The sequence below is a fragment of the Myotis daubentonii genome, chromosome 10 (genome assembly GCF_963259705.1).
Source record: "Myotis daubentonii chromosome 10, mMyoDau2.1, whole genome shotgun sequence".
In the NCBI taxonomy this organism is placed as follows: Eukaryota; Metazoa; Chordata; class Mammalia; order Chiroptera; family Vespertilionidae; genus Myotis; species Myotis daubentonii.
Genome location: NC_081849.1, coordinates 67,154,286 through 67,178,855, shown reverse-complemented (window position 1 = coordinate 67,178,855; position 24,570 = coordinate 67,154,286). Strand labels below are relative to the sequence as shown.

The 24,570-nt window shown below is 55.5% G+C and overlaps 1 protein-coding gene across 1 annotated transcript; it reads right to left on the bottom strand.

Moving 5' to 3' along the window:
- Positions 1-679: 679 nt before the first annotated feature.
- GHRHR (growth hormone releasing hormone receptor) lies at positions 680-23,771 on the bottom strand. Its single transcript, XM_059711279.1, has 14 exons — positions 23,762-23,771; positions 23,686-23,711; positions 10,553-10,655; positions 10,328-10,435; positions 9,576-9,673; positions 8,461-8,558; positions 7,609-7,741; positions 6,145-6,298; positions 5,862-5,922; positions 5,240-5,309; positions 4,481-4,572; positions 3,811-3,940; positions 3,214-3,255; positions 680-1,270 (listed from the first exon to the last, which is right to left on the bottom strand). Exons 1-14 carry the CDS (start codon positions 23,769-23,771, stop codon positions 1,145-1,147), a joined length of 1,251 nt encoding a protein of 416 aa, XP_059567262.1. The 3' UTR covers positions 680-1,144.
- Positions 23,772-24,570: the final 799 nt, after the last annotated feature.

Genomic DNA, 24,570 nt, shown 5'->3' with positions numbered 1-24,570 from the left:
TGCCAAAACAAGGGACCAGATGAGCACAGGGCACCCGGGGGGGTCTCTTAAAACCCAGTGTGGAGGGGAAAGGCGTTGAAGCCAGATGTCAGGCACATACCCGGCAGCGGGCATGTAAGCCAAAAGGACAGACACACAACACACTCCACATTTCGCAAGAACACACAGAAACACAAATATCACATAAACACGTGGGATGTTTGCCTGCGGGAGGAGGGGAATGGGAGCGGAGGGAGAAAGCAAGGAGAGTCCACGTTAAAGTGAATGAAACAAGGCGATCCCTGCAGACAAGTCCACGACGGTGTGTCACGTGGACTGAGCCATGATGCAGGCGCTGCGCACCAGAGATCCGAGCGAAGGCCGAGGCCATAGATCCGTCACCCGTGAGGCTCGGGCGTTCACACACACACGGTATCTATTCATCACACGTTTATTGGCTCCTCTGGCCTCGAGCTACAGCTCAGGCGCTAGGAGGAGGCCCATGAGAAGAACAGAGACAGAGGAGCCAGGGAAGTCAGAATTAGACACCCAGGGACCCTGTGAAAGTCCACAGCCAGCGTGGCTTTGGGGGTTCAAAGGCTTGGAGGAAGAGCTGATGCACAAATGACACACAAGACAAAATATTAATTTTGATATGGGGCGGGGGGGGGGGGGATGGCAGGGAAGAACCAGAGGAAAACTCGACCATAGCAGTCAAGTTCTCCCTGAGTCTCCGTTCCCAGCTGCTTTTATTTACTAGAATACACAATTGCCTTTGAGGAATGCAAACAGACATAGCAATGGTAATGTTAAGTAAACAGTAAGATTGTCAGGTTTGGGGGGAGTTTGCTTTAGGCCATTGAGTCGGCAGGAAGTAATAAAACGTAAATATTCTCCCTGTGAATATCAGAAGGAGTGCCGGCTAGCCTTCTGCCAGACTCCTCACATTTATATTAATTACTGTTGATCTTGGTTTCCAGCAGGACCAGGGGGAAAGAGTCAGGGACAGGACAGGTAAGAGGGGCCACCCTGCCCAGGGCTGGGCAGCGGCTGGGGTGGGGCTGTGAACTTGGGGGTCCCAAGAGGCCCCACTCCTTCGGACGTGGTGGACCCGCTGCAGCTGCCCAAGTTCAGGTGTGGACTCCCGGCACGGGAGGTGGCCAGCCTAGCACACAGAGGTCACCACCTTAGTCCCTGAGCGGAAGGGCACTGTCCACTTGGCATGGGTCCTCCGGACCGGCAGGAGCTCAGGGTTGTGGCCGCGCCATCTCCGTGAGAGCTCAGTCCGCACCTCCAGGGAAAGGGGGGAAATGTGAGACAGGTCCCACCGCCACGCCTTTACTCACCCCCAGGGCGGCTGCGCGTGTGGGAGAGACCATGCCGGAGAGACAGACAGGCTCCCAGCAGGAGAAGCCATGGCTGGCACAGCCACTGCTACGCACTGCTACTGCTTCCTCCTTCCCGGATATATTTCTGGCCCTTCCCTTTAGCTCCTTTCTCTACCTTTTAGCACTGCCTTTGTCTGGGCCCAGATAAAGACATGGATGGGTGCTTTCTTGAGTTTCTGGCCAGATGACTTACCCTGTCCTCCCTGAATAGCTTAGACCAGTGGTCGGCAAACTCATTAGTCAACAGAGCCAAATATCAACAGTACAACGATTGAAATTTCTTCTGAGAGCCAAATTTTTTAAACTTAAACTATATAGGTAGGTACACTGTTATTAACTTAGTTAGGGTACTCCTAAGGCTTAGGAAGAGCCACACTCAAGGGGCCAAGGAGCCGCATGGGGCTCGAGAGCCGCAGTTTGTCGACCACTGGCTTAGACCATCCCCCACTCTGGGGTTCAGCCCTGCCATTGCCCACTGAGCTGAGCTGTGGCCGCTGGGAAAGCTGTCCAGAGACATGGCCTCAAGGGAGAGGGGACTCCGCATGCCGCCTGAGCACCTGCAGTGCAGAGACCAACAGGAACTGAAAGCAAGGTGGCCCGGGAGGTGCAGGGGGCAAGGTCTGTACCCTCGCTTCTCCATGGGGCTGTCGGGGCAGAGGGAGCTGAGGCTGTGGTGAGGGCAAAAGGGGGACAGGTTTCTGTTCAACATCAAGGTGAGCTGTCTGGCAACAGAAAGGGCTATTCAGAGGTAGTAAGCTCCCCATCACCAGCAGTAGGTAACTATCTGGTCCTCAACACTGCGTCCTGGGAAAGTCCTTTACAGACCTCTGTGGGATCCCCTTCCCCAGGCCCCACCAGCCTCACCCAGAGCCGCTCCTCTCCCTGCATCCCCAGGGCCCATCAGCCAGAGTCTGGAGTGTGAGCAAAGAGGATCGGAGGAGAGGGAGCCAGTCAGACACAGGCATGACAGGTGAGGGGAGGGCAGTGCCCCACAGCAGGGGGGAGGGGGAGGGGGATGTGAGGATGGAGGGTGTGTGTTGGAGATCGGGGTGAAGGGGGGTGTCAGGCACATGCACCTAGGTCTCCAGCAGAACGCAGAGCCCACAGCAAACCCATGGCCACTAGAGGGAGCCCCCGGCTCTGCCTGTGCCCACAGCGCCAGGCCTGGCCATCTGAGGCGCTGAGTTCAGTCCTCCCAGCTCTCCCCACAAAGCCAGTCTGTCCTAAGGAAACTATGTCCGGCGCCTTCTGCGTGGGATGTTTTCATTGGCTCCTCTTTGCCATCTCTCCGCGTTTCTGCATGTGCATCGCCACCATGTATTCCGTCTGTGCTGAGCATGTCCACCTCTGCCTGGGCTGTTCTTTGTGTGTGACTCTCTTCCAGGTCCCTTCTCTCTCCGTGTCCCTCCATCATCATCCCTGTTTCTGCAGCCAATTCTTTTTTCCTACATCCCTGTATGTCCACCTCTGACTTTCTTGGTTCCTCTGTCTCCTTTCTCTTTCTCTCCTCTGGATCTGGCTTATTCCCTCTCCCACTTTCCCTTTTATTCAATTTTTTAGGAACACAGAGCCCATCCCTGGATCCCTCTTCTGATCCTAAAAGGCCTCCCCCACCCCCTGCTGAATGGAGAGTAAACGGCCCAGCTGAGAAGAGGGATGGGTAAAAGACATTAACAGGAAGCATTCAGGTTCAGCTGGATCCAGCTCAGGACAGGCTCCTGCCAAGGATCACAGGAGTCAAGGTTTGGCTTGAGCTGGGATGGGCAGGGTCTGAGCAGGAGACAGGGGTCTTAGGATGGTGGGAGGGAAGGATCGATGAGTAAGAACAGCCTGGAGAGTCACATACCTCTTGGTTGAGGAAGCAATACAGGACGGCCACAATGAAGCCCTGTGGGGCCAAAGAGAAAGGACCTGTCAGAATACCGTGGCCTGGCCTCACAGTGTTTGTGGTCTTTCTACTCTCCCCCCCCCCCCCCACCCCCACCTCCCACTCCTCCCAGGCAGTGGCGTGAGCCTGGTCTTTGAGGAAAAGGGAAGGTAGCTGCATCACTTACTATGTGCCAGGCGATTGCCTCATGTAATCATTATAGCAAACCTGCCGAGTCTGTACTGTAGGTCTAATTTCTTGGACTGTCTTTATCTGTGCATCCCCCAGTATTGAGCACAGAGCCTGGCATATGATGGTGCTGAGCAAGTGTTGAATAGATGGATGAACAGATGGATGGATGGATGGATGGATGGATGGATGGATGGATGGAGGGTAGATGGGTGGGTAGATAGGTACAGGGGTAGTTGAATGAATGGGGAGATGGACGGGTAGAAAGTGGACAGGCAGTTAGGTGAGTAAATAGAGGAGTGGCTGGAAGGAAGAATGGCCAGCCCAACAGCCCTGGCAGCAGCATCTTCCTCCCACCAAGGAGGGAAAGAACCTGTGGGGCCCCACCTGAAAGGAGCCCAGTCCCAGCTCCAGCGGGAGGCGGACGCCCAGGCCAGCGCTGTCAGGCAGGAAGTTGAAGATGATGTAGTGAATTCCAAACAGCGGGATGAGGAGAAGGGTTGACTTAGAGAGACGCCTGCAGGAGAGGACAAGCCTCAGGCTCCCAAGGCTAGAACTCCAAACTCCCACCTGCCCCCTGCCTACTCTCTCTTCCCACCAGCTCCGCATATCAACTCTACACCCTGGGGAACTCCATCCTCCCCGCATGCAGCCTGTACCTCCTTGCTTTGGGCCCCTGGATCCTCCTATTCCCTATGCCAAATGCTCATCTCCATTTATTCCAGGCAAAGTCCATGCATCTTTCAAAGTCCAGCTCAAAGACCACTTCCTCCAGGAAGTCTTCCCTGACCACCCCTGCCCCCACACCCCTCTAGAAAGGATCTCCTTCTGCAGGCTTTTAGAGACATTGATCCCAGCACTCATCAGCCTATTTGGAGCCTCTATCCTTCCCATCCTACAATCTCCTGGGAGGCAGGAACAGAGCTAGTCTGTCTCAGGGAACATGGGGAGGAGCCCAGGCCAGGATCGTGACTGCCTCATCGTGAGTAAAACAGAAACACCCTGACTCATGCTCCAGGTATGTCCCGGGATCCCCCAATACGTGCGTGCACAGTACCAGTACTGAGACGGGGCGTGGAGGCTGCCCTGAGCTGGCTCCAGTTTCCTCAGCAGGATGCGAATAATATTGAGAAAAAGCCCAAAGTTCACCTGGAAACAGAGGTGCAGGAAGGTGGAAGGCAAAGGTCAAGGGTGGGCCTGGTGACCTGGGGTGGAGTCCGTTTGGGAACCAGAAACCCCAAGTCATAGAGACACAGGGCTGTGCAGGTGGGTGGGTGCACAGATCATTGCTCTAGAACGTGTAGCCTGGAGGCTGGGAGGTCCCACGTGCCCACTTCTGAGGGCGGGGGCTCAGGGTCCCCCCTTCCATCCTGGGCCAAGGGTGGGAGGTCAGGCCTTGTCATCCTGCATTCAGCACCTCCCAGGGGCTCCCAGCACAAAGCACTGGCCTTCATTTAGCGCGGTTGCTAAGTTGGGGAAATGGGCACATTCACGAAGGCCATGCCAACCAATCCTGGCTGCCCCGTTTCCTCGTGGGAGATGGTGGGTTTCAGCCGCAGCGGTCCCCCGCCTGCCCGCCCAGCCTCTCACTGCAGTAGTAAGTGAGCCGCAACCAGGCACCAGGTTCATCCAGAGTCTGAGCCAGAAGGGGCCTGAGTGCTGACCAAGACCACCCCCCAGGTTTGCCCAATAGGATTGAGGTCCAGAGAGGGCCTCACAGCTGGAGTCCTTTTTCCTACTATGTAGGGCCCCGCGGTGGACCCAGGGGGGTTGGCTGACTAAAGCAAGAGGACACTGGCCGGCCCCAGGAACTGACCCCAACAGAGAGGACGATGGGCCCTTTGATGATCCACCAGTAGGGGGAGCTGTCGTTCAGGTCCCAGCACCTATGGAGAGGACAGGCCAGGGCTCAGGCTGGTGCCTTTGCCATGGTAACCCATGCACACTCTCCTCCACACCCTCTACCTGCTGGCCTCCTGGCTTCTAATTCTGCCTCTGGAGCCTCCCAGGGCCCCCTCCCCACACCGACTATCTTGTCTCTCAGAGAGTTGGGCCCCTTTCAGAGGGGCGCCCCAATCCATGCTGGGCTCACCCATTGTCTCCACCTAGAAGGATAAACTCCTGGAAAATCAGTCTGTTTGCTGTTTTCTTGCTGCTGCCAACACTTCCTCTGTTCCAGGAGGCCCCCACTTACACCCACCCCTACCCTTAGCTCTCCCTGAACCCCCAAATCCTAAGAATCTGAGGCCCCTCCCACTCAGACTCCTGTCCCTCCTGTGCTACCCATGGAAGGCTTCTGCATCTACCACACTCTCAAGCCTGGGAGATCCTGAAGGCAGGACTGGGCCCTCCTCCTCTCCCAGGCCTGAGAACAGCCATGTTCCTGATAGTCCAGCCCACACCCCCTGGGGTGTGACGAGGAGGTCACCCAGACTCACGCAGTATCCTCGAAGGCCAGCTTGCAACCCACCCACGTGCCAGTGAAGAGCAGGGGAAGCCCTGTGGGGCACAGAGAAGACACGAGGGAGGGTCCACATCTCGGCTCAGACACCTGCCCCCACCTCCCACCACCCTGCCCACCACACAGGGTGCAATGAAGGCGGGACCAGGGCAGAGCCCGGGGTTCCTTTCCCAACAATCACTCTAGGGCTGCTGAGTGATTACTGGGAATCTCCACCCTCCACCTCACCCAGGGTGCCCAAGCCAGCCCCAGGGACTCACCCCAGCCGGCGAGAACCAGCCACCAGAAGGCCCTCCTGGTGCTGGGCAACGGGGAGCCCAGGAGGCAGGTCAGGTACACAGCTTCTGCCGACAGCCAGCTGAAGTTGGTCATGGTGGCAAAGTGGGAGCTGGCCACAGAGGCCTTGCACAGCACCTGCGGGCCGGGACGCTCATGGGAGCCTGCCCAAGTCTCCCTACCCCACCCGGGCCCTCCACTTGGCTGCCCCAGAGGGGATGCAGTGAGGGGCACAGATGTGGGACCTGACTGCTTGGGCTCAAAATGACCCTCTACTAGCTGGTCACCTCCCCGCACCTTAGCTTTTAGCTTTTCGTCTGTAAAAGGAAAACTTCCAGCACCTCTCTCGTGGCCTCATGAGCCTGGATGGAAGCTAGATATGATTGCTACTACCTTCACTTTCACCCCATCTCTCCTGAGCCCCAGTCAGTCCCTAGGGCTGTGGGCAGGGAACACCATGCATTCATGCACAGCTCCATCCTGCAAACATGTGCGCACATGCGCCCACGCCTCCATCCCGGCCTCTGTTCCTACAGGGCCCCCTCAGCTGCCAGGGGTGCAGCACGCCACCTCTGAGCTCAGGTGGCCCAGGCTTGGCCCCAGTCCCACCACTAAGCAGCCAATGACATTGCCAATTGTCATCTATAAATGAACTGAAATGGAAATAGATGCAGGAAAGAAGAGGTGACAATATATGCAAAGCATTTGGTGTAATACCTAGCACATAGGTGCTCAGTCCACACTACTATTATCATGTCTTTCATTCATTGATTCAGGTCATCAATGGTTTGCTCATTCGCTTATCTGTTCATTTCCAGCACAGTCTTCCAGTACCTTCTAAGGGCTGGGCCTGCACACTCTGCCCAACTGCCTTCATTTCCTGTCCCCCGCATTCTCCCACTTCCCCTCCCCCGTGATGACTTCCCTGCTGCTTGGACACGCACAGGTTCTCCGGTATGTGCGGTTGCTCACCCTGGTCCTCCCAGGAAACACGTCCTCCCTCCCCTCCCCCTGCCACTGCTGCCCACCCAGCTCCAAGCCATCCCCTCCCTGGAGTCCTCCCTCGCGCTCCTCCAGCTCTCAGCTCCCTCCAGCTGGTGCCCTCATAACCTGGTCCATTCTGTGCCCTCGGAGGGAGGCACCCACTCAGCCCAGTCCCTCGCCATGGACAGATGGACAAGTGCCAGGGGCAGGGTGAAATGAAAAGGCTGGCGGAGTGACATGGTCTAGGGTGGGATATGGAGTGGAGAGTGCACTATGGGAAATAGCATGGACGGGCACCCTAGTCCAGGAAAGGGCATGAGGCTTTAGGGTGGGAAGGTGGGGGCAGTTCCTGGTCTGTAGTCGGCAAGGCCGAGCCCAGGTTGGCCACAGGGCTGGGCAGGCTCCAGCAGGAGCAGCGAGTTTCTAACCCCCCACCGGCCCCGCGCCCCGACCGTGGCGGTTACAGTGGACACGCTGCAGTGGTCCGTGTCCTCGCCGTGGAAGAGGGCGGTGTCCTTCAGGAACACGGCTCCCGCCTTGAGGATAAAGGTGGCGAACAGCTGGGTGTGGATGTAGTTCCGGGGGCAGTGGAGCCTCCTGCAGGGGCGGGAGGGTGAGGAACAGATGGCGAATGGGAGAGGGCAGCAGGTGGGAGGAGGCTGAGCAGGGAGGAGGGGGGGAGGGAGGAGTGAGTGGACTTGGTTGGCTTGCATTCCATTGAGTTGGGCTGACCTTGAGTTTTAGCCTTGCCGGACAGCTGACTAACCCCTGCCCGGGGCTCAGGGAAGGCGAGGGGACAGGCAACTCCAGCCCCTGCCTTCAGGGAGCTCGTAGTCTGGGGACAGAGGAGCAAGTGGCAGGACCTTGCCCAGGGGAGCCCCTGGGTAACTATGGAGATGAGGCTCATCCCCAAGGACCGAGAACAGCACAGACCAGGTCATGGGCCTCAGACCCTAAAGTCTGATGTGGGGGGAACTTGAAAAGGTCAGTGGTCAAAGGTTTGAAACAATCAAGAAGGGCTGCAAGGAGGAGGCAAGGAAGATTCCTAGAAGAGGGTGGGAGCTGGACTTCGCTGTAAACACACTGAGGAGAAAGGAAGCAGGCGTCACAAGCAAACAGAATCCACTTCACATGAGCAAAGCTGTAGAGCTGGGAGGGGATGCTGGGAGGGGTCTACGCGTGGGGAAAAGAAGGGAAAGGTAGACATCCACGTGGCCCAGGTGCGGGAACCTGTTGAACAACCAGGCACAGAACCAGGCTCAGTGGACCACAAGGAGGGAGCAAAGGTTTCCGAGCAGGTGACGCAGAGGGCGAACCTGAGAGCAACCAGGATGGCGATGGCCACCAGGAGGGCCACGGTGGAGACGCTGTGGCCCAGGGTGTAGATGACCTTCACCGTGGAGAAGTAGGATTCCTGGGGAGAGCGGAGATAGAGTCTCAGAAACTGGGCCTTTGGGGGAGGGACAGTCTAGCAGGTGAAGCTCTCAGCTCTACCCTGAAACGCCGTCTGGGACCAGGGGTGTCCGTGGGGCCTCGGCAAGCTCCCTGTGGACTGAAGTGTTTGTGACCTCTGCTTGACCCTCTGTTGGTGACAGAGGGGCGGGACGGGGATGCTCACTCGCTGCTGCTCCCAGGCTGGGACAGGCGGCAGCAGAAATTCCACATCTCTGGGGAGCGAGGAAGCCCAGGGGGGCACTGGGCTTGTGTACTGACATCAGCTTGCTTGGCTTGGGAACACAATGTCCTCCAGTAAAGGGGCCGGCCAGCGACAGCCATAGGGAGAAGCTCATTCTCCCATCATGTGTTTGGTCCAAGTCCAGCTTGGACCCCGGAGGCAGAGGCAGGGGTGCAGGCAGAGGACGGAGCGAGGGCTCAGCCCCTTGGGGAGGCAGGCGATCACGGCCCCTCTGACTCAGTCTTTTCACCTGAGAAATGGTCAGACTCATGCTTTCCCCCACATGGCTGAGGGCAGGCATATGGGGTGACGGGCATGGCAGCACCTCAGAAATGCCTGGCTCCATTCAGAGGTGTGGCCGTGCCAGCTACCGTAGGGTCACTGTGGCCCCTTCTGGGCTGGTTTCCCCCTTGCCCACACCACAGCCAAGCACGCTGCCCCCAGCCGAGGGCTAGATAGGGCAGGAGCTGTCCCAGGACCATGACTGAGACCACCCAAGACTCCCTGCCCTGAGCCTGGGCACAGGGAGGGTGGCCAGCAATCTGCCACCTGCCCTCTGTGCCTCCACCCTCCTAGCAACGTGGCCCCTGGAGCAGATCAGCAAACGACTCTTCTTGCAGACACTGCCACCTTTTGGGCATCTGCTGTAACTGCTACTCCAACCCGCTGGCTGCAATGGAAAGGCGGCCCCTCCAGGCATGCGGGCGGCACCCACACAGGCCTCCATGGCGACCTTTCCTGCAGGAGGCTTCTTACCTCCTCTGTGGGCAGCTCGAGGGGCACAGGGCAGGCCACAGGGTACGGCGGGAAGGGCTCGGACCAGCCGGTGATGGTGCAGTCCCGCTGCACGGCGCCTGGGGGGCGGGCGGAGGTGGGGAAGCAGAGGCCTGGTCACAACTTCTCCCCTGAGGGATGGGGCGCCTCTGCCCCTAAATGCCCCTGGTGGCTGCACACACAGCCCCTCGAGGAGGTCCTGCCTGGGGCACATCTGGGACCTTCCTCTCTGGCCTCGGAGTCACCATGGGTCAGAGAGAGTCATTCCCTTGGGAGGCAGAGTCCTGAGTTGTGCCCCCAGGGCCCTAAGGGCAGGGGGAGGAGGAGGGACCGGCCACCCCAGACGCCCAGGCCAGGGAGTGGAGGTAGAGCAGTGGGGGCCCCACCCCATTAGGCAGCTGGTAGCATCTTGGCCAGCAGGCAGGCTCTGCCCACTGCACCCCACAGCCAGCCCCCCACTAACACCCAGGGAATGATCGCTTGGTTCCAGGCGCTGGGTCTAGCACCTCCGGTGCTCTGCTCACAACCCTCACCCCTGCGAGGTCACGAGGTCACGAGGTCACGGGCCAGGAAGCTGAGGGTCGGGAGGCGGCCTGACTTGCCCAAGGTCACACTCAAGAAGAGGAAGCTGTTGAAATGCAGGTCTGCCAGCCCTCAGGCCAGGGGGTGTCTGCACATTCCTCTGGCACCACCAGAGGAAAACACCCCACCCCACCCTCACCCCCAGCCCTCACCTGGCTCTGAGCTGAAGAGAGAGAAGAAGGCTGGGCAGGGGAGGGTCACCCACTCGCCAGAGCCTGCCGTGGGCCAGCACAGCAGCCCGTCCCAGGTCACGGGGCAGCCTAGAGAGGGGTGGGGCAGCATGGATCAGCCCAGGGGACAGCCCTGCCCAACACCCTGAGCTTGAGGCTGGGGGCGATGGAGGAATCGAAGAAGCCATCCCCTCTCCAGCCCCGTACCCCGGGTGGCGTTGGACTCCCCCTCTGCTGCCTGTAGACACGCACTCTCATCCTCTCTCAGCTGGGCAACGAGGTCGCACTCGGGGTGCACGTGGCCCAACACCTGCAGGAAGGAGTTAACAGGGTGCCCTTCTGGGAAGGGAAGGGAAGGGAAGGGAAGGGAAGGGAAGGGAAGGGAAGGGGAGGGGAGGGGAGGGGAGGGGAGGGGAGGGGAGGGGAGGGGAGGGGAGGGGAGGGGAGGGGAGGGAAGGGAAGGGAAGGGAAGGGAAGGGAAGGGAAGGGAAGGGAAGGGAAGGGAAGGGAAGGGAAGGGAAGGGAAGGGAAGGGAAGGGAAGGGAAGGGAAGGGAAGGGAAGGGAAGGGAAGGGAAGGGAAGGAGGGAGCATGGGGTCAGGAGTTCTCCAAGCCACAGTGCCGCCTGCTTGGTGGGGAGAGACTCCCGCCCTGGGAAGGGCAGTGGGGACCCCCTGTGCCCCCAAGGCTCTGGAGCCCAGCCAGAGGCAGGAGGGGCTGGGCTGGCTACTCACGGCTGGTAATGGGCCCAGCAAGCAGAGGGTGCCAGCCCCCCACGCCCTGCTGTCCATGGTGGGAGCGTGCAGAGCCCCTGCTGCCAGCCTCTGAGCCTGGCCCTCGTCCCGCCCCTCCCAGGTGGCCGACTGCACAGGCAGAAGCCACAGAGGGGACAGGCCAGCTGAATATTCAGCAGGACTGCAGGACGCCGTGCCCAGCTCTGCCGGCCCTGGCGCGGGACTCCGTGTCCCCAGCTGGGAGGGGCGGAGCCCTTCCACTCTCCGTAGTCCATCGGCTGTCTGTCCTGACAGCAGGGCCCAGGGAGGTGACAACTACAGGCCACATCTTGCCCCCCCCCCCCACGTGGGTGGATATTCCTTGCCACTCTGCTGGCTCGTTCTGAGGAGAGCCCTCCCCCCGATGAAGACTCAGAGAAGAAGCCAGAGACGTGGGCCCCCTAGGGAGCTCCCAGCCCCAGCCAGGGCTGGAGGGTGGGCTCAGGGCTGCAGGACCCAGCGGGGTTGGGGCAAGGTGTCATTGGGTCTGGAGAGGAGAGTGAGGGGGTGACCACCCCTGTGTGGGCTGGCAGGACCTCCTTTTGTAAGGGTGCCAGCCTGGATGGCGGGGTGAAGCCTGCAGGCAGCAAGGCCCTGGGCTTGGGGGTGGAGGGTCAAACTCCCCAGGGCTCCTCGGGGCTTGCACAGCTCTTCGTGCACTGGCCAAGCGGAACGGGGCAAGACTGTTGGCCACAGAAACGGGGACGTACACAGCCCTCAACTATTCTTAACATCCGGGACCTGATGGTTCTTATACTTTTAGACCTTTAGCGTGGACGCCCCATTGGCCACGCTACAGGCGGGGCTCTGGGTGGCCCTGACACGCGCAGCATTTGGGATCTGAACGCACTTTTCCGTGGTCCGGGCGTGGGAGGTGCTGACAGCGGCGTCCCCAGAGCTGGCTGCCGCCGGTGACCCCAGACGTGTTTACAGCTGACGCGAGTCATGAATGATGGAGGCCCCTCGCCGCCACGTCTGGGTTGAGGGATCGTTTGCATCAGCGGGGTTTTATGTTTCCATCTGTCTTCGTCGGCAACAAGGTGTTGAGCAAAGTATATTAAAAAGAAAACATGAGCCACCCCAAGCCCCAGAGCCCCGCCTTTGCACAAATGTTCACATGTGCTTCCCCGTGAACAAGACGCAGAGCGGCACCGGCTCAAGCCCGCGCCCGGGTCCAGGACCTGCAGTGAGCGCCTCTCCCAGCTGGGGAGGGGGGGTTGGGGGACTCACAGGCGGGAGGGGGCGTTGGGGGAATCACAGGCGGGGGTGGGGGGGAGCCGGGGCGGGGCAGAGCCCTGAGAAGGTGCGACTCAGAGGGAAAGCTACAACCTCTGTCCTCCAGCTACAAAGAGGCAAGAGCCCAAGGACAAATGTTACCATTAATCCCTATTGATCATTAGTGTCAGTGTCATTAGCATTCATGATGATTAGTAAGTGATACTGATACTTAATAATGATTATTATCTGAATTAGTGATACTTAACAGGGAACAATTTATCCCCCAGGGACTATTTCTCAATATTTGACCGTTTTCTTTATCACAGCCCAGGGTCAGGGTCAAGGGTAAGGAGGAGGGAGAAGCGGGAAGGTCTCCTGACGGTGAAGGACAGGAAGGAGGGATGCGGGTGAGCATCCCACAATGGACGGGAGGGGCCTCGCACCACAGAAGGAGTTACCCAGTTCACAGAGACAGTAGGATTCAGGGTGAGAACCGTTCCTGCTCCCCAAGGGTCCCCAGGCCCATGTCCCTGCTGAACAGGCCAGGTCACTGAATTCCCATCTTCTCTCTGTATCTACTCGGGGTTCAATTCTGCCCCCACCACTTGCTAGCTGTGTGACCTTGGGCAAGTTATTTAACCTTTCTGAGACTCAGTTTCCCCACCTGAATAATGGGATGATACCTTGCTTATCGGGTTGATTGGATAAGTAGTCAAGGAAAGGCATATGAAGTGCCTCGTGCAGAGCCTAGCCCACAGTGGACAGTCACTAACGGTAGCACATAACAAGGATGAAGTATCAGCAAATAAGGTTAGAACAATTGAGGCTTTGTAAGGAAAAAATAAGGTTAAATCTCTAGCTCATATTTATGAAATATAAATTCTAGATGCTTTAAAGGCCTAACTATAAAACAACAAAATAAGATTGTTTTCCCAATGATGGGAATTTGTTTTTATGACCTTAGAAGAAAGAAGACTTTCTAAATAAAAAATGAAAACTATGGATTAATAAATTTGACCACATCAACATTTAATTTTTAAAAAATGTATATTCAAGAAAGGACAAATAGGTAAAACTACAAGCAAGCCACAGACTGAAAGAATATTTGAGACCAATAATGACAAAGAGATAATATAAAAAATATTTTTAAAAATACATACAAATCAATAATAAAGAGAAAAATAACCCAATAGAAAAGTGAGCAAAGGTTTTAAACAGACAATTCGAAAAAATTAGTAAAATATAAGGCCAATAAACAGAAAGAGATGCTCAACATTACCAATATACAACAAAAAATAATTGAAGTAATAATGACTACGCTTTTCACCTATCACACTGCATAAAACTGTAATGTCTGATAATGCGATATTTGGAAATCATGTGGGGAAATAGTACTTCTATGCTGTGCAGATGGGCGTGAACACTGACTGATAGACCCACTTTGAAAAGCAACGTAGCCGAAACCGGTTTGGCTCAGTGGATAGTGTGTCGGCCTGTGGACTGAAAGGTCCCAGGTTCGATTCCGGTCAGGGGCATGTACCTGGGTTGCGGGCATATCCCCAGTAGGAGATGTGCAGGAGGCAGCTGATCGATGTTTCTCTCTCATCGATGTTTCTAACTCTCTATCTCTCTCCCTTCCTCTCTGTAAAAAATCAATAAAATATATTTTTTTTAAAAAAAGAAAAGCAACGTAATATGATCTATTGAATCGATAAATGAACACACCCTACACCCCAGAAGTTTCACTGCTGGATCTTTGCCCCAGAGGGCAGCACTGTTTATAATACACTAGGGCCCGGTGCCCGAAATTCGTGCACTGGGTGTGTGGGGGGGCGGGGGGGAGTGTCCCTCAGCCCAGCCTGCCCCCTCTCACATACTGGGAGCCCTCAGGCGTTGACCCCCATCACCCTCCAATCGCAGGATCGGCCCCTTGCCCAGGCCTGACGCCTCTGACAGAGGTGTCAGGCCTGGGCAGGGGACCCTCATTTCCCCCCATCACTGGTTCTGCCCCCAGCCCAGGCCTGATACCTTGGCCAGAGGCGTAGACCCCCATCACCCTCCGATCGCCTGATCGGCCCCTTGCCCAGGCCTGATGCCTCTGCCAGAGGTGTCAGGCTTGGACCGGGGACCCCCATCTCCCCCTGATCACTGGCTCTGGCCCCCGCCCAGGCCTGAGGCCTCTGGCCCAGGAATCATGCCTGGGCAGGGGACCCCCATCTCCCTCTGATCGCTTGCTCCACCCCCCGCCCAAGCCTGACGCCTCTGACCCAGGCTTCAGGCCTGGGCAAGGGGACCATCATATCCCCCCAATCCCCGGCTCCGCCCCCCACCCAGGCCTGATGCCTCGGCCAGAGGAGTTGACCCTCATCACCCTCCGATCACCAATCACCGGATCGGCCCCTTGACCAGGCCTGAGGCCTCTGGCAGAGGTGTCAGGCCTGGGCAAGGGACCTCCAGCTCCCCGCGGTTGCAGGCTCCGCCCCTGCCCAGGCCTAACACCTCTGGCCTAGGAGTCCGGCCCGGGCAGCGGGGACCCGCAGCTGCAGCGGCCCCGCGATCGTGTGCTTTGCTTTAGGCCCAGGCAAGGGGCCCCTAGCTCCCGGGACTGCCAGCTTCGACCGTGCCCAGCTCCCATCGCTGGCTCCACCCCTACTTCCTGCTATCACTGGCCAGGGCAGCAAAGGCACCTGATTCTCCGATCATGGCTGGGGGGCCAGGGCCCAGGGCCGCCTTTGCCCTGCCTCCCAGCTCTTAGCTCCCCCCTGGGTTTCTGATCACTGTCAGTGGCAGGGGGCTTCTTCCTGCTTTCCCTTTCTCCTCCCTGCATTGTGCCTACATATGCAAATTAACCACCATCTTGTTGGCAGTTAACTGCCAATCTTAGTTGGCAGTTAATTTGCATATAGCCCTGATTAGCCAATGAAAAGGGTATCGTCGTACACCAATTACCATTTTTCTCTTTTATTAGATAGGATAGCAAAACAAAACAACAACAACAACAAAACACAAATGTCCAACAGCAAAGGAATAGCGAAGTAAGATGTAATATATCCACACAATGAGAGCTTATAGGCATTAAAAGGATGAATTAAATCTAGTTATAGCAACAGGGAGAGAGTTCAAAATAACATATTTGAGGAACTTCTGCTTCCATCCAAGACAGAATAACTGGGACTGATTTACCCTCCTCCTGCCGTAACAGCAAGAAATCCAAACGGAACACACAAAATATTGGCTCTAATGGGTGAAGAAAAAGAGCACATATGGCCATCTCAATTGATGCAGAAAGAGCATTTGACAACATGTAACACCCTTTCAAGGTAAAAACATTCAATATGCTAAGAATAGAGTGAGCTTTCCTAACATGAGAGAGGCCATATATGAACACCCACAGCACCTCACATCCCATGATGAAGAACCCAAGCCTTTTCCCTCAGCTAAGGAACAAAGAAGGATATTTCGTTTCTCCACTTCTAGTCAACATAGTACTAGAAGTTCTAGCCAGAATAACTGTGCCAGAACAAGAAATAAAAGTACCCAGATTGGGGGGAAAAAGTATCGCTGTTCACAGATGACATAATCGTACATGTAAAAAATCCTAGAGTGCGCACACGCACACGCACACATGCTCACACATACGCACACACAGCTATTAGGAATAATAAACCAATTCAACAAAGTAGCAGGATATAAACTCGACATGCAAAAATCAGTTGTTCTTCTATACACTAACAACAATCTGAAAAGGAAATTAAGAAAACCATGCCATTTATAAGAGCATCAAAAAGAATAAGATACTTTGGAGTAAATTTAACCAAGGAGGTGAAAGGCTTTTACATACAAAGCTAAAAAACATTACTGAAAGAAATTAAAGATCTTAAAAATAACTATAAAGGGAAAGATATCTTGTGTTCAGGAATTGTAAGATAATATTCCTAAGATGACAATACTTCCCAAACTGATAGATAGATTCAATGCGCAATCCTTATAAAAATTCGAAAGGCTTTTTTTTCAGAATTAGAAAAGTCCATACTAAAATTCATATGGAATTTCAAGGGACCCTGAAAAGTCAAAAAAAATCTTCAAAAAGAGAAAGTGAGAAGCCTCACACTTCCTGATTTCAAAACTTACTGCAAAGCTACTGAAATCGAAGCCCTGTGGTACTGGCAGAAAGAGGGAGATGTAAACCCGTGGAATAGAATCAAGAACCCAAAATAAACCCTCGCCAATATGGTCAATTGATCTTTTTGACAAGGCTACCAGGACCATTCAATGGGGAAAGAATAGTCATTTCAACAAATGGTGCTGGAAGAACTGGAGACCATGTGCAAAAATGAAGTTGGATCCTCCCTTACCTTATACCGGCGGTTCTCAACCTGTGGGTCGAGACCCCTTTGGCGGTCGAACGACCCTTTCACAGAGGTCACCTAAGACCATCCTGCATATCAGATATTTACATTACGATTCATAACAGTAGCAACATTACAGTTATGAAGTAGCAACGAAAATAATTTTATGGTTGGGTCACAACATAGGAACTGTATTTAAAGGGCCAGAAGGTTGAGAACCACTGCCTTATACCATATACAAAAGTTAACTCGAAATGAATAAGACCTACATTCAAGAGCTAAGACTCAAATTCCTGGTGGAAACACAAGGGAAAACCCCATTGCCTTAGATTTCACAATGGCTTATTCAATAGGGCACCAAAAACACTGGAAACAAAAGAAAAGGAGACAAACTGGATGCTATAAAAATTTAAAACTTTTGTGCAGGCAAGGACGCTACCAAGAGAGTCAAAAGACAACCCATGGAGTGGGGGAGATATTTGCAAATCATACATCTGATAAAGCATTAGTATTCAGAATATGTAAAGAACCCTTATAACTCAACAACAATAACAAAATAAACAATCCAATTCAAAAATGGGCAAAAGACTTGAACATCCGTTTCTCCCCAGATGATATACACAGGAGGACAAGCCCAGCACCATTGGTCATTGGGGAAATACAAATCAAAACCTCCGTGGGATACGGCGCCACACCCGCCAGGATGCCTGTCTCGTTTTAAAGGAAAATAACGAGTGTCGGCGAGGATGTGGAGAAACTGGAGCTTCATGCAAGCTGGTGGGGCTGTAAAATGGCACAGCTGCTGTGGAAGACAGTTTGGCAGTTTCTCAGAAGGTTAAACAGAGAATTGCCGTCCACCTCAGCAATTCCACCCCTCAGCATACATACAGGAGGATGGACAGCAGGAGCCCCAACAGAGCTTGTACCCAAGCAAAGTTTATAGCGATATTAGTCACAAATGTCAAAAGTGTCCATCAGCAGGTGAATGGATAAACAAAATGTGGTGTATACCTACAATAGAATATTACTCAGCCATAGAGAGCAACGAAGTTGTGACACAGGCTGTAGCATGGATGAACCTTGAACATATTACGCTGAGGAAAATAAGCCATGACACGAAAAGACAAGATTGCGTGATTCCACTTATATGAGGTATTTAGAGTCACCCAGGTCATAGGCACAGAAAGTAGAACAGAGGTTACCAGGGCCTGGAGCCATGGGGGATGGGGAATTGTTACTTCACGGGTGTGAGTTTCTGGGAAATGAAAAGTTCTGGAGATACAGTAGATAGTGATGATGGTCGCACGACCTTGTGAATGTACTTAAGGTCACTGAATTGTACACTTAAAATGCTTTAAATGGTAAATTTTATTATATATATATATATATATATATATATATATATACACACACACACACACACACACACACACACACACACATCTCCACAGTTTTTAAGGGAAAACAATAATTGATTACTTAAAGCAAAGCTACAATTAATATATTAGGGGGTTTATGGCATATATGAGAAGTAAAAAATGTGAAATAATAGCAAAAAGGGATGAAAGTAGGAAAATGGAATGTGCGGTTGTAAAGTTCTTATTCTACGTGAAACAGTATAAGAGAGCTGGAAGGCAGAGTGCAATAAGTTAAAGATATAGATTGGAAATTCTTGATCTCCCACAGCAAAAAATAAAATAAAACAAAGAGATATGGTTAATTAGCCTGGAGAGCAAGTGAATCATGTAAAAACTGATTAATAAAAAAGAGAAAAGGAATGAAAATGATACAAAAAGCAGATGAGACAGAGAGAAAAGAGCAAAGCGGCCGAGGTGAGCCCAGCAGTATTCATTAAAAAATTAAACCTAAATGGACTCATCGCCCCAGTGAAGGAAATTGTCAGGTTGAAAGAAAAACCAAGACCCAACTATACGCTACCTACAAGAAACTCATTTTCAGAAAAAGAAGTAGTACTACCCTTGTACCATTAAAAGTTTTAAAAGATCGCAGTCCCTAGTGCTCCACTTCCCCTGTCACAGGGCGGGTACCGGAGACTGCGGGTCAAGTCTGTCTGTCCCACAAGCAGGTGGGCTCCCAGAGGGACGGACAGTTCTCAGAGCACCCGCCACAGAGGCTTCTGTCCTGCCCGTGTCTGGTGCCCCCGGTGGTCATGATGCGCAAACGCAGCCCCTCCTGATGGCTGCCAGGGCAGCGGCCCTGTCTCAGGGCGGCTCCTAGCTTGCCCACCGCTGGGGCTGGGGTGGGGGTCTTGTAGCCGGTAACAGGCGTTGGGGAGCGGCTATTTCTGGATACTTTGCCAGATGCTCCTTGCTGGGCTGAGCTGGAGGCAGAGGGTACTCAGGGCAAGGCCAGAGTGACCCCAAACCCTGGCTGAGTTTTAGCTCCTCACCCTGCTCCCCAACTCTGTCCTCACCTCAGGGGCAGAGCAGGGGCCCTGGAACCTCAGAATGGATCCCTGCTGACAGAAGCCCTCTGAGAGGGCACCCCCTCCCCCCCTTCGCTGGGGCTCTGCAGGGCACCTGCGGTCTGGAGCCATCAGCCACTGTCACAGGGGCCCTGAGACCAGCTCTGCATGGGGCCACGGTCAGAGCTCAATCTCTCTTCAGGGCTGCAGCTCAGCCTGCCATCTGTTTGGGGTCTGAGGTGGACCAGGCTTGAAACTCAGACTGGGGGTCAAGGTCAGGGCCAAATTTGGGGCTGAGTCAGGGCTCAGGAAGAGAAGAGGGCTCAGTGCCCTCTGGGGGCCACTCATAAAGCCACTGTGATTCCTTGGCCTCCGCGTGGCAACGTAGGTTCTGCCTTAAGGGCTTCCGGGTCACAGTCGCAAAGGGAGTTTTCTGTGGCACAGAAATCATGGTTCCGGCAGGAGCACCTGCTAAGCGGGGCGGGCCAGGGCGAGGTGTGGACGGGCAGGGTGTGGGAGGACTGGCCTTCCCCAGGTTACACGAGGACAACGTGACACTTGGTTTCCCTCTGACCGAAGAAGGTGCTGTGATTTGTGCATGGATAACTCATCTCATAAACTTTAAACTTTGCCCCAGACTTTGCCCTCTAGAGCAAGCTTTCTCTCACCAGGCCTGCGGGACAAGGTCTGCCCAGGAGACAGACCGGCTGTCCCTGGCATGCGCCCAGCGCGGACAGTTGTCCTGATTTTGCAGGAGAAGAAACTGGGGGCCCAAGTCCGCACGGGAAATTGTCCTCTCCCGGCTCCCAGCCCCGGCTGCTGCCTGCGGCCGGATGCATGCTGTCACTTGCCAAAAGGTTCTGATCCAAGTTTCAGTGGCTTATTTGGTCTTGGAGAGGTTTTACACACAAACTCAAGGGGCTGGGAGCAGAGCCGCTGAGCACTGGGAGGACGTCAGGGGTGCAGATGCACCCCCTCCGAGCCCGGGGAGAGGAGAGAGCAGGGAGGTACCCCCCACACACTGTCCCACCTGCCCCTGCGCCCCCTCCGACTTCCCAGATGAGGCAAAGCCCCCTCCAGGTGGAGGAAGAACCTGGCTGCTGAGGAATAACAGACCGCATTGCCTCCTCTCCTCACAGGTGGGGAAACCAAGTCCAAAGAGGGCAGGAGACCTACGCAGGGTCACCCAGACGGTCAGAAGCAGAGCTGGGTGCTACCTGGCTTGCCCTCCTCCCAGAAGAAGGGGCGGTGCCTATGAAAAGTGGCCCTGGAGCCGGGGGGGGGGGGGGGGGGGGGCAGAGCCAGGGCAGGGGGGAGTCCCGGAGGCTCCCAGGCGGTGGGTGGGAGGGAACTACATGGCATGGAGCTCTCGCTGGCTGCAGTGTGGCTGGTGGTCAGGAGGGGGCCAGAGGGGCCGGAGGGAAACCAGAGGTGGCAGGTCCCCACAGCAAATGGCCTCCTGCCACAGGCCAGGTTCACGTGGGTGAATCTCAGGAGCGGAAGAGGGGGGACCATCCCAGAAAACCATCTAAATAGCCACCACTTTTATCAGGTTCACAGGAGGGACCATGAACAGCAGGTTGGTTAGGTGTGTATACAGGCAGGAAACAAACCTTTTTTAAGCCAAGGAACTGCAAACACAACACTCAGGACAGTGGGCGCCTCCAGGGCTCAGGGAATCGATGCAGGTTGCTGGAAAGGTTGTAGTTCTCGGGGTGAGCGATGGGCTCACGGGTGTTGACGATATTATTGAACCTCACAGTTCACCGCTATCGTCATTAATGCTAATACAGTTCTTACTATGCGTCGGGCCCTGTCATATGACCCTGCACCCAGGAGCGCGTTCAACCCTCGCAACAGCTCTAGGAGGGGGTCCCCACTCTACAGGTGAGGAAACGGAGGCGCCCTGCTTCGTTGGAGAATCAGGCCCTTGATTCTCACCCGCGCAGTCGGCTTTCAGAGCCCAGGGTCTCAGCCACTCTATACGCGACATGCATTGTTGTACACGCGTGTTATTTTTTAACGCGATAGAAAACTGGAAGGAAGGTAGGAAGGAAGCTGCCCCTTTGTTCCTGGTGAGATACAGATGTCCCGCACCTGCTCCCTCCCCCAGAGGACCCCCTCTCCCTTCCCCTCCGGATCCTGGCTTTCCCGCCCCCCTCCCATCTACCTACCCACCTGCCCACCCGTGTCTCCCCTGGCACCCCATGTTGAAGACACTGCCTTTGTGGGCACAGTGGGAGGCTAGTGGAGGAAGCCACCCTGCCCTCCGGGAGGGCTCTGAGCCCGGGCTGGCACTCAGTTCTGATCTGAGGGGTCTGCCCCTGGGGTGGGAGGGGGAGCTGAAGGCAAGGCAGGGCTGGGAGGCCACACCCTGCCTCGGAGGCCTCCTCCTGGCCTCTCCTGCAGCTCACCCTCCCCACCACACCAGCGCAGCCCCTCCCGGCCCCCTTATTTATAAACCATCTGTCCTGTGTCCCTGCCTGCCCCGACTGTTTGTGCAAAGCCTCAGCTGCTTCCCCTGATAACCCGAGGGCAGAGGTCCTGGAAGCCGGGAGGGGCTCAGGGCAAGAGGAGTTCAGGAGTGCTCTGCTCCCCCCTCCCCTGCTCAGGAACTCCTGGGGCTCCCCCTGGACGCTGCAGGGCCCGGTGCATAGAACTTGCTCAAAAATCAGTAGCTGTCCCCATTTAAAATCTGAATTTCTGTTGTTGCCCCCAGGAGCCATTCCCCACTGCTTGGCCGGCCCCTCAAAGTCAATGGAGGGAATTTAGAGAGAAGATGGCAGACCTGGGAGAGGACGTACCCTCTGTCCCAGCGAGGCAGCTGGTCTAATGCACCCACTGCCTCTCCACCAACCGGCAGGAGCAAGGGGAATGGGGGGCTGGACCGCGGCTCTGACCCCTGCTCCACCCTTCCTCGCTGTGGAACTTTGCATCGATTGCCCAGCCTCTCAGATTCATAGTTTCTCCGGCTATGAAATGTCAGCCTTGCCTGTTTTTTTGTGTTTTTTTTTTTTCCAAAACCCAGCACCCAGAACAGTGTTTGACACCCAGTAGGAGCTCAATAAATTTCCCCAGGTGGATGGAGGAGGGAATCCCTGATTCTCAGCTCATGTATGAGAATCAAGCAGAGCAGGACAGACGGAGTCCTACCCAGGCCACACGTGGCAGGAGCATTGCAAGTGGCAAGTTGCCCCTTCACTGGCCACTCGGGGGCTCAGTCTCCCTCTGACCCCAGCCGGGAGCCCAAGCCCAAGAGTCTGCTCAGAGCACCCAGCTGCCTCCTCCTCAGCAGCACCTCCTGCCCCATCTCCCTGCCCACCCCGCGTTCCCTCCAGGTAGGATGTGGGGAAACAGTGGCCCTGGCCATCCATGGGGTCCAGCCTGCCAGACCTGGGTCCCCTGGACACTCCCTTGCTCTCTTCTCTTGTTCAGCGAACGTTTCTCTCCCCCTGTAACAGGTGAGGTTTCAGGGCGGGCAGCTGAGAGGCCTGTCGTCGGAGCAAGAGCCTGGCCATCATGCCTTGGGCACTTACTGTGCCCAGGGCAGTTCTGGAGACTGTCGAGGCCTTTGCAGGGACGGGTTAGGGCTGCCCCAGGGCGACAAGGAATGGCCCCAGTAAAAGGCCACCAGAGATGAGGTGCAGAGAGCACAAGGGACCCGTCCTGGTGCCACAGTCAGTCGGTGGCAGAGACCGGCCGAGAACGCCCAGCCCAGTGCTCATTCCACTCCCACGGCTCCGGCGGCGAGAGAGCCCAGTGTGCAGGGCCGTCCTGACCACCTCGGTGGCCCTGGCTCTGGAGGCTCCGGAGGAGCACCTGCTGGGCTCGGCTCAGCCCCGGCCTGCGCCACCTTTGCCCACAGCCCGGGAGCTTGGCGGGTTCGCCAGCCCCAGCTGCTTCCCACACAATGGAAGCCGGTCAATGATTCACCGAGGCTCCTCTCTGGGGGCCTTCTCCGGACGTACCAGGCACCTGCCGCTGGCTCCCGGACAGGCTCCCGGGGTGTCAGGACAGAGCAGGAGGGGGGTTAATCAGTGATGGGCCCAGAGGAAGTCACTGTGCGGAGGAAGGGCCTCCCCACCCCACCCCTCCCTCTCTCTGTTTGTATCTCCCAACCTTTGTAATCTCTTGGTTTCTCTTAAAAACTGGCTATTTCTATCTCTCCCCGCCACGCTCCCCCACTCCCTCCCTCCATCTCTCTCATGCACACATGTGCACACACTAGCTGCCTCCCTTGCCCCCACACCCCCAGCGCCCTCACTCTGAACTCAGAACTTCTCTCAGGCCTTCTTCCTCCAACTGCCCTCAGGAGAGAAAGCAAGCCACCAGGGTTTTAAACCGGGAATCTGAGAGCTCAGGGGCCCCCCGAGACCACGCCCAGGCCACCGTTCACAGGCCATGTTCTGTAGAGAGCAGTGCTCTGACACAGCAGTACGAGTCACTTCCGAAAGAGTTCTGTGGACAAAGAAGTGTGGTGAGCCCTGGCTTATAAAGTGAGGGGTTTTATTGCAGGACTTGTCAGGGCCTTTACTATGGTTAGTCTCCCAGAGAGTGACGTGGTTTTCCAACTTACCTCATCACCAGAGCTGGGCTCTTGCTCTGCGAGGACCACAGAGAGCAGGTGAGTCACCTAAGCCCAGGTGCCTTACCTGAGCCCATGCACTCAGGCCGTGGCCAGGCACATGAATCACACCTGTTGCTAAAAGCCCCAGGCTGCTAAGCTCCATTTCAGATCCAACTCTCTAGGATTTTCACTCAAGAAAAACTACCTGAGCTTTACGCTTAGGGAGAAAGAGAGAAATGGGCAGGGAACCGGGAGCCCTCAGAATTTTCTGGAACTGAAGGTGTGGGCCCCGTGGAGGCATTCCTGGGCTTGGTGTCTCTAGGCCCCACATTCCTGGAGGCAGATGCCACTGCTCCTCCCAGCCCGAGAAGTCACCGCCAGCCGTGGAAATTCTTGGAGTTCGTCTCAGATGGAAGGAGCCACAGTCACAATCCAGGGGCATCAGCGACACCTGGAACTTCACACAGTTTAACTGCCATTCTCACCTTGGGGCCCAGGAATCCTGGGCATGGAGCAGGCGCCTCCCCGAGTCTGCAGAGAAGCAGAGGAGAGCAGGCAGGAGACAAAGAGGAACAGGTGTGCGGAGGACCAGGCTCCTCTGCGTGTCCCTGTCTTCGCTGCTGAGACCCAGACCTGGGTGGAAGCACAGGTGTCAGATCAGAGAGTCACGTGTACTTATTTCAGAGTCGCAGGTGCGTGCTGGCACGGGGCACGCTCCAGGGGCCTGTTGAAATTAAAGGGCCTGTGCCTGGGACTCTGGGTGATGCTGCCTCCAAAACCAGCTTTGGGCAGTGATGTGATGCAGACACAAAACGAGCTTCACACTTTTTCACACTTTTTCTAACTTGGATCTAACCGGATGGACGCCTCTCGTATATACAGGAATTGGAAGCG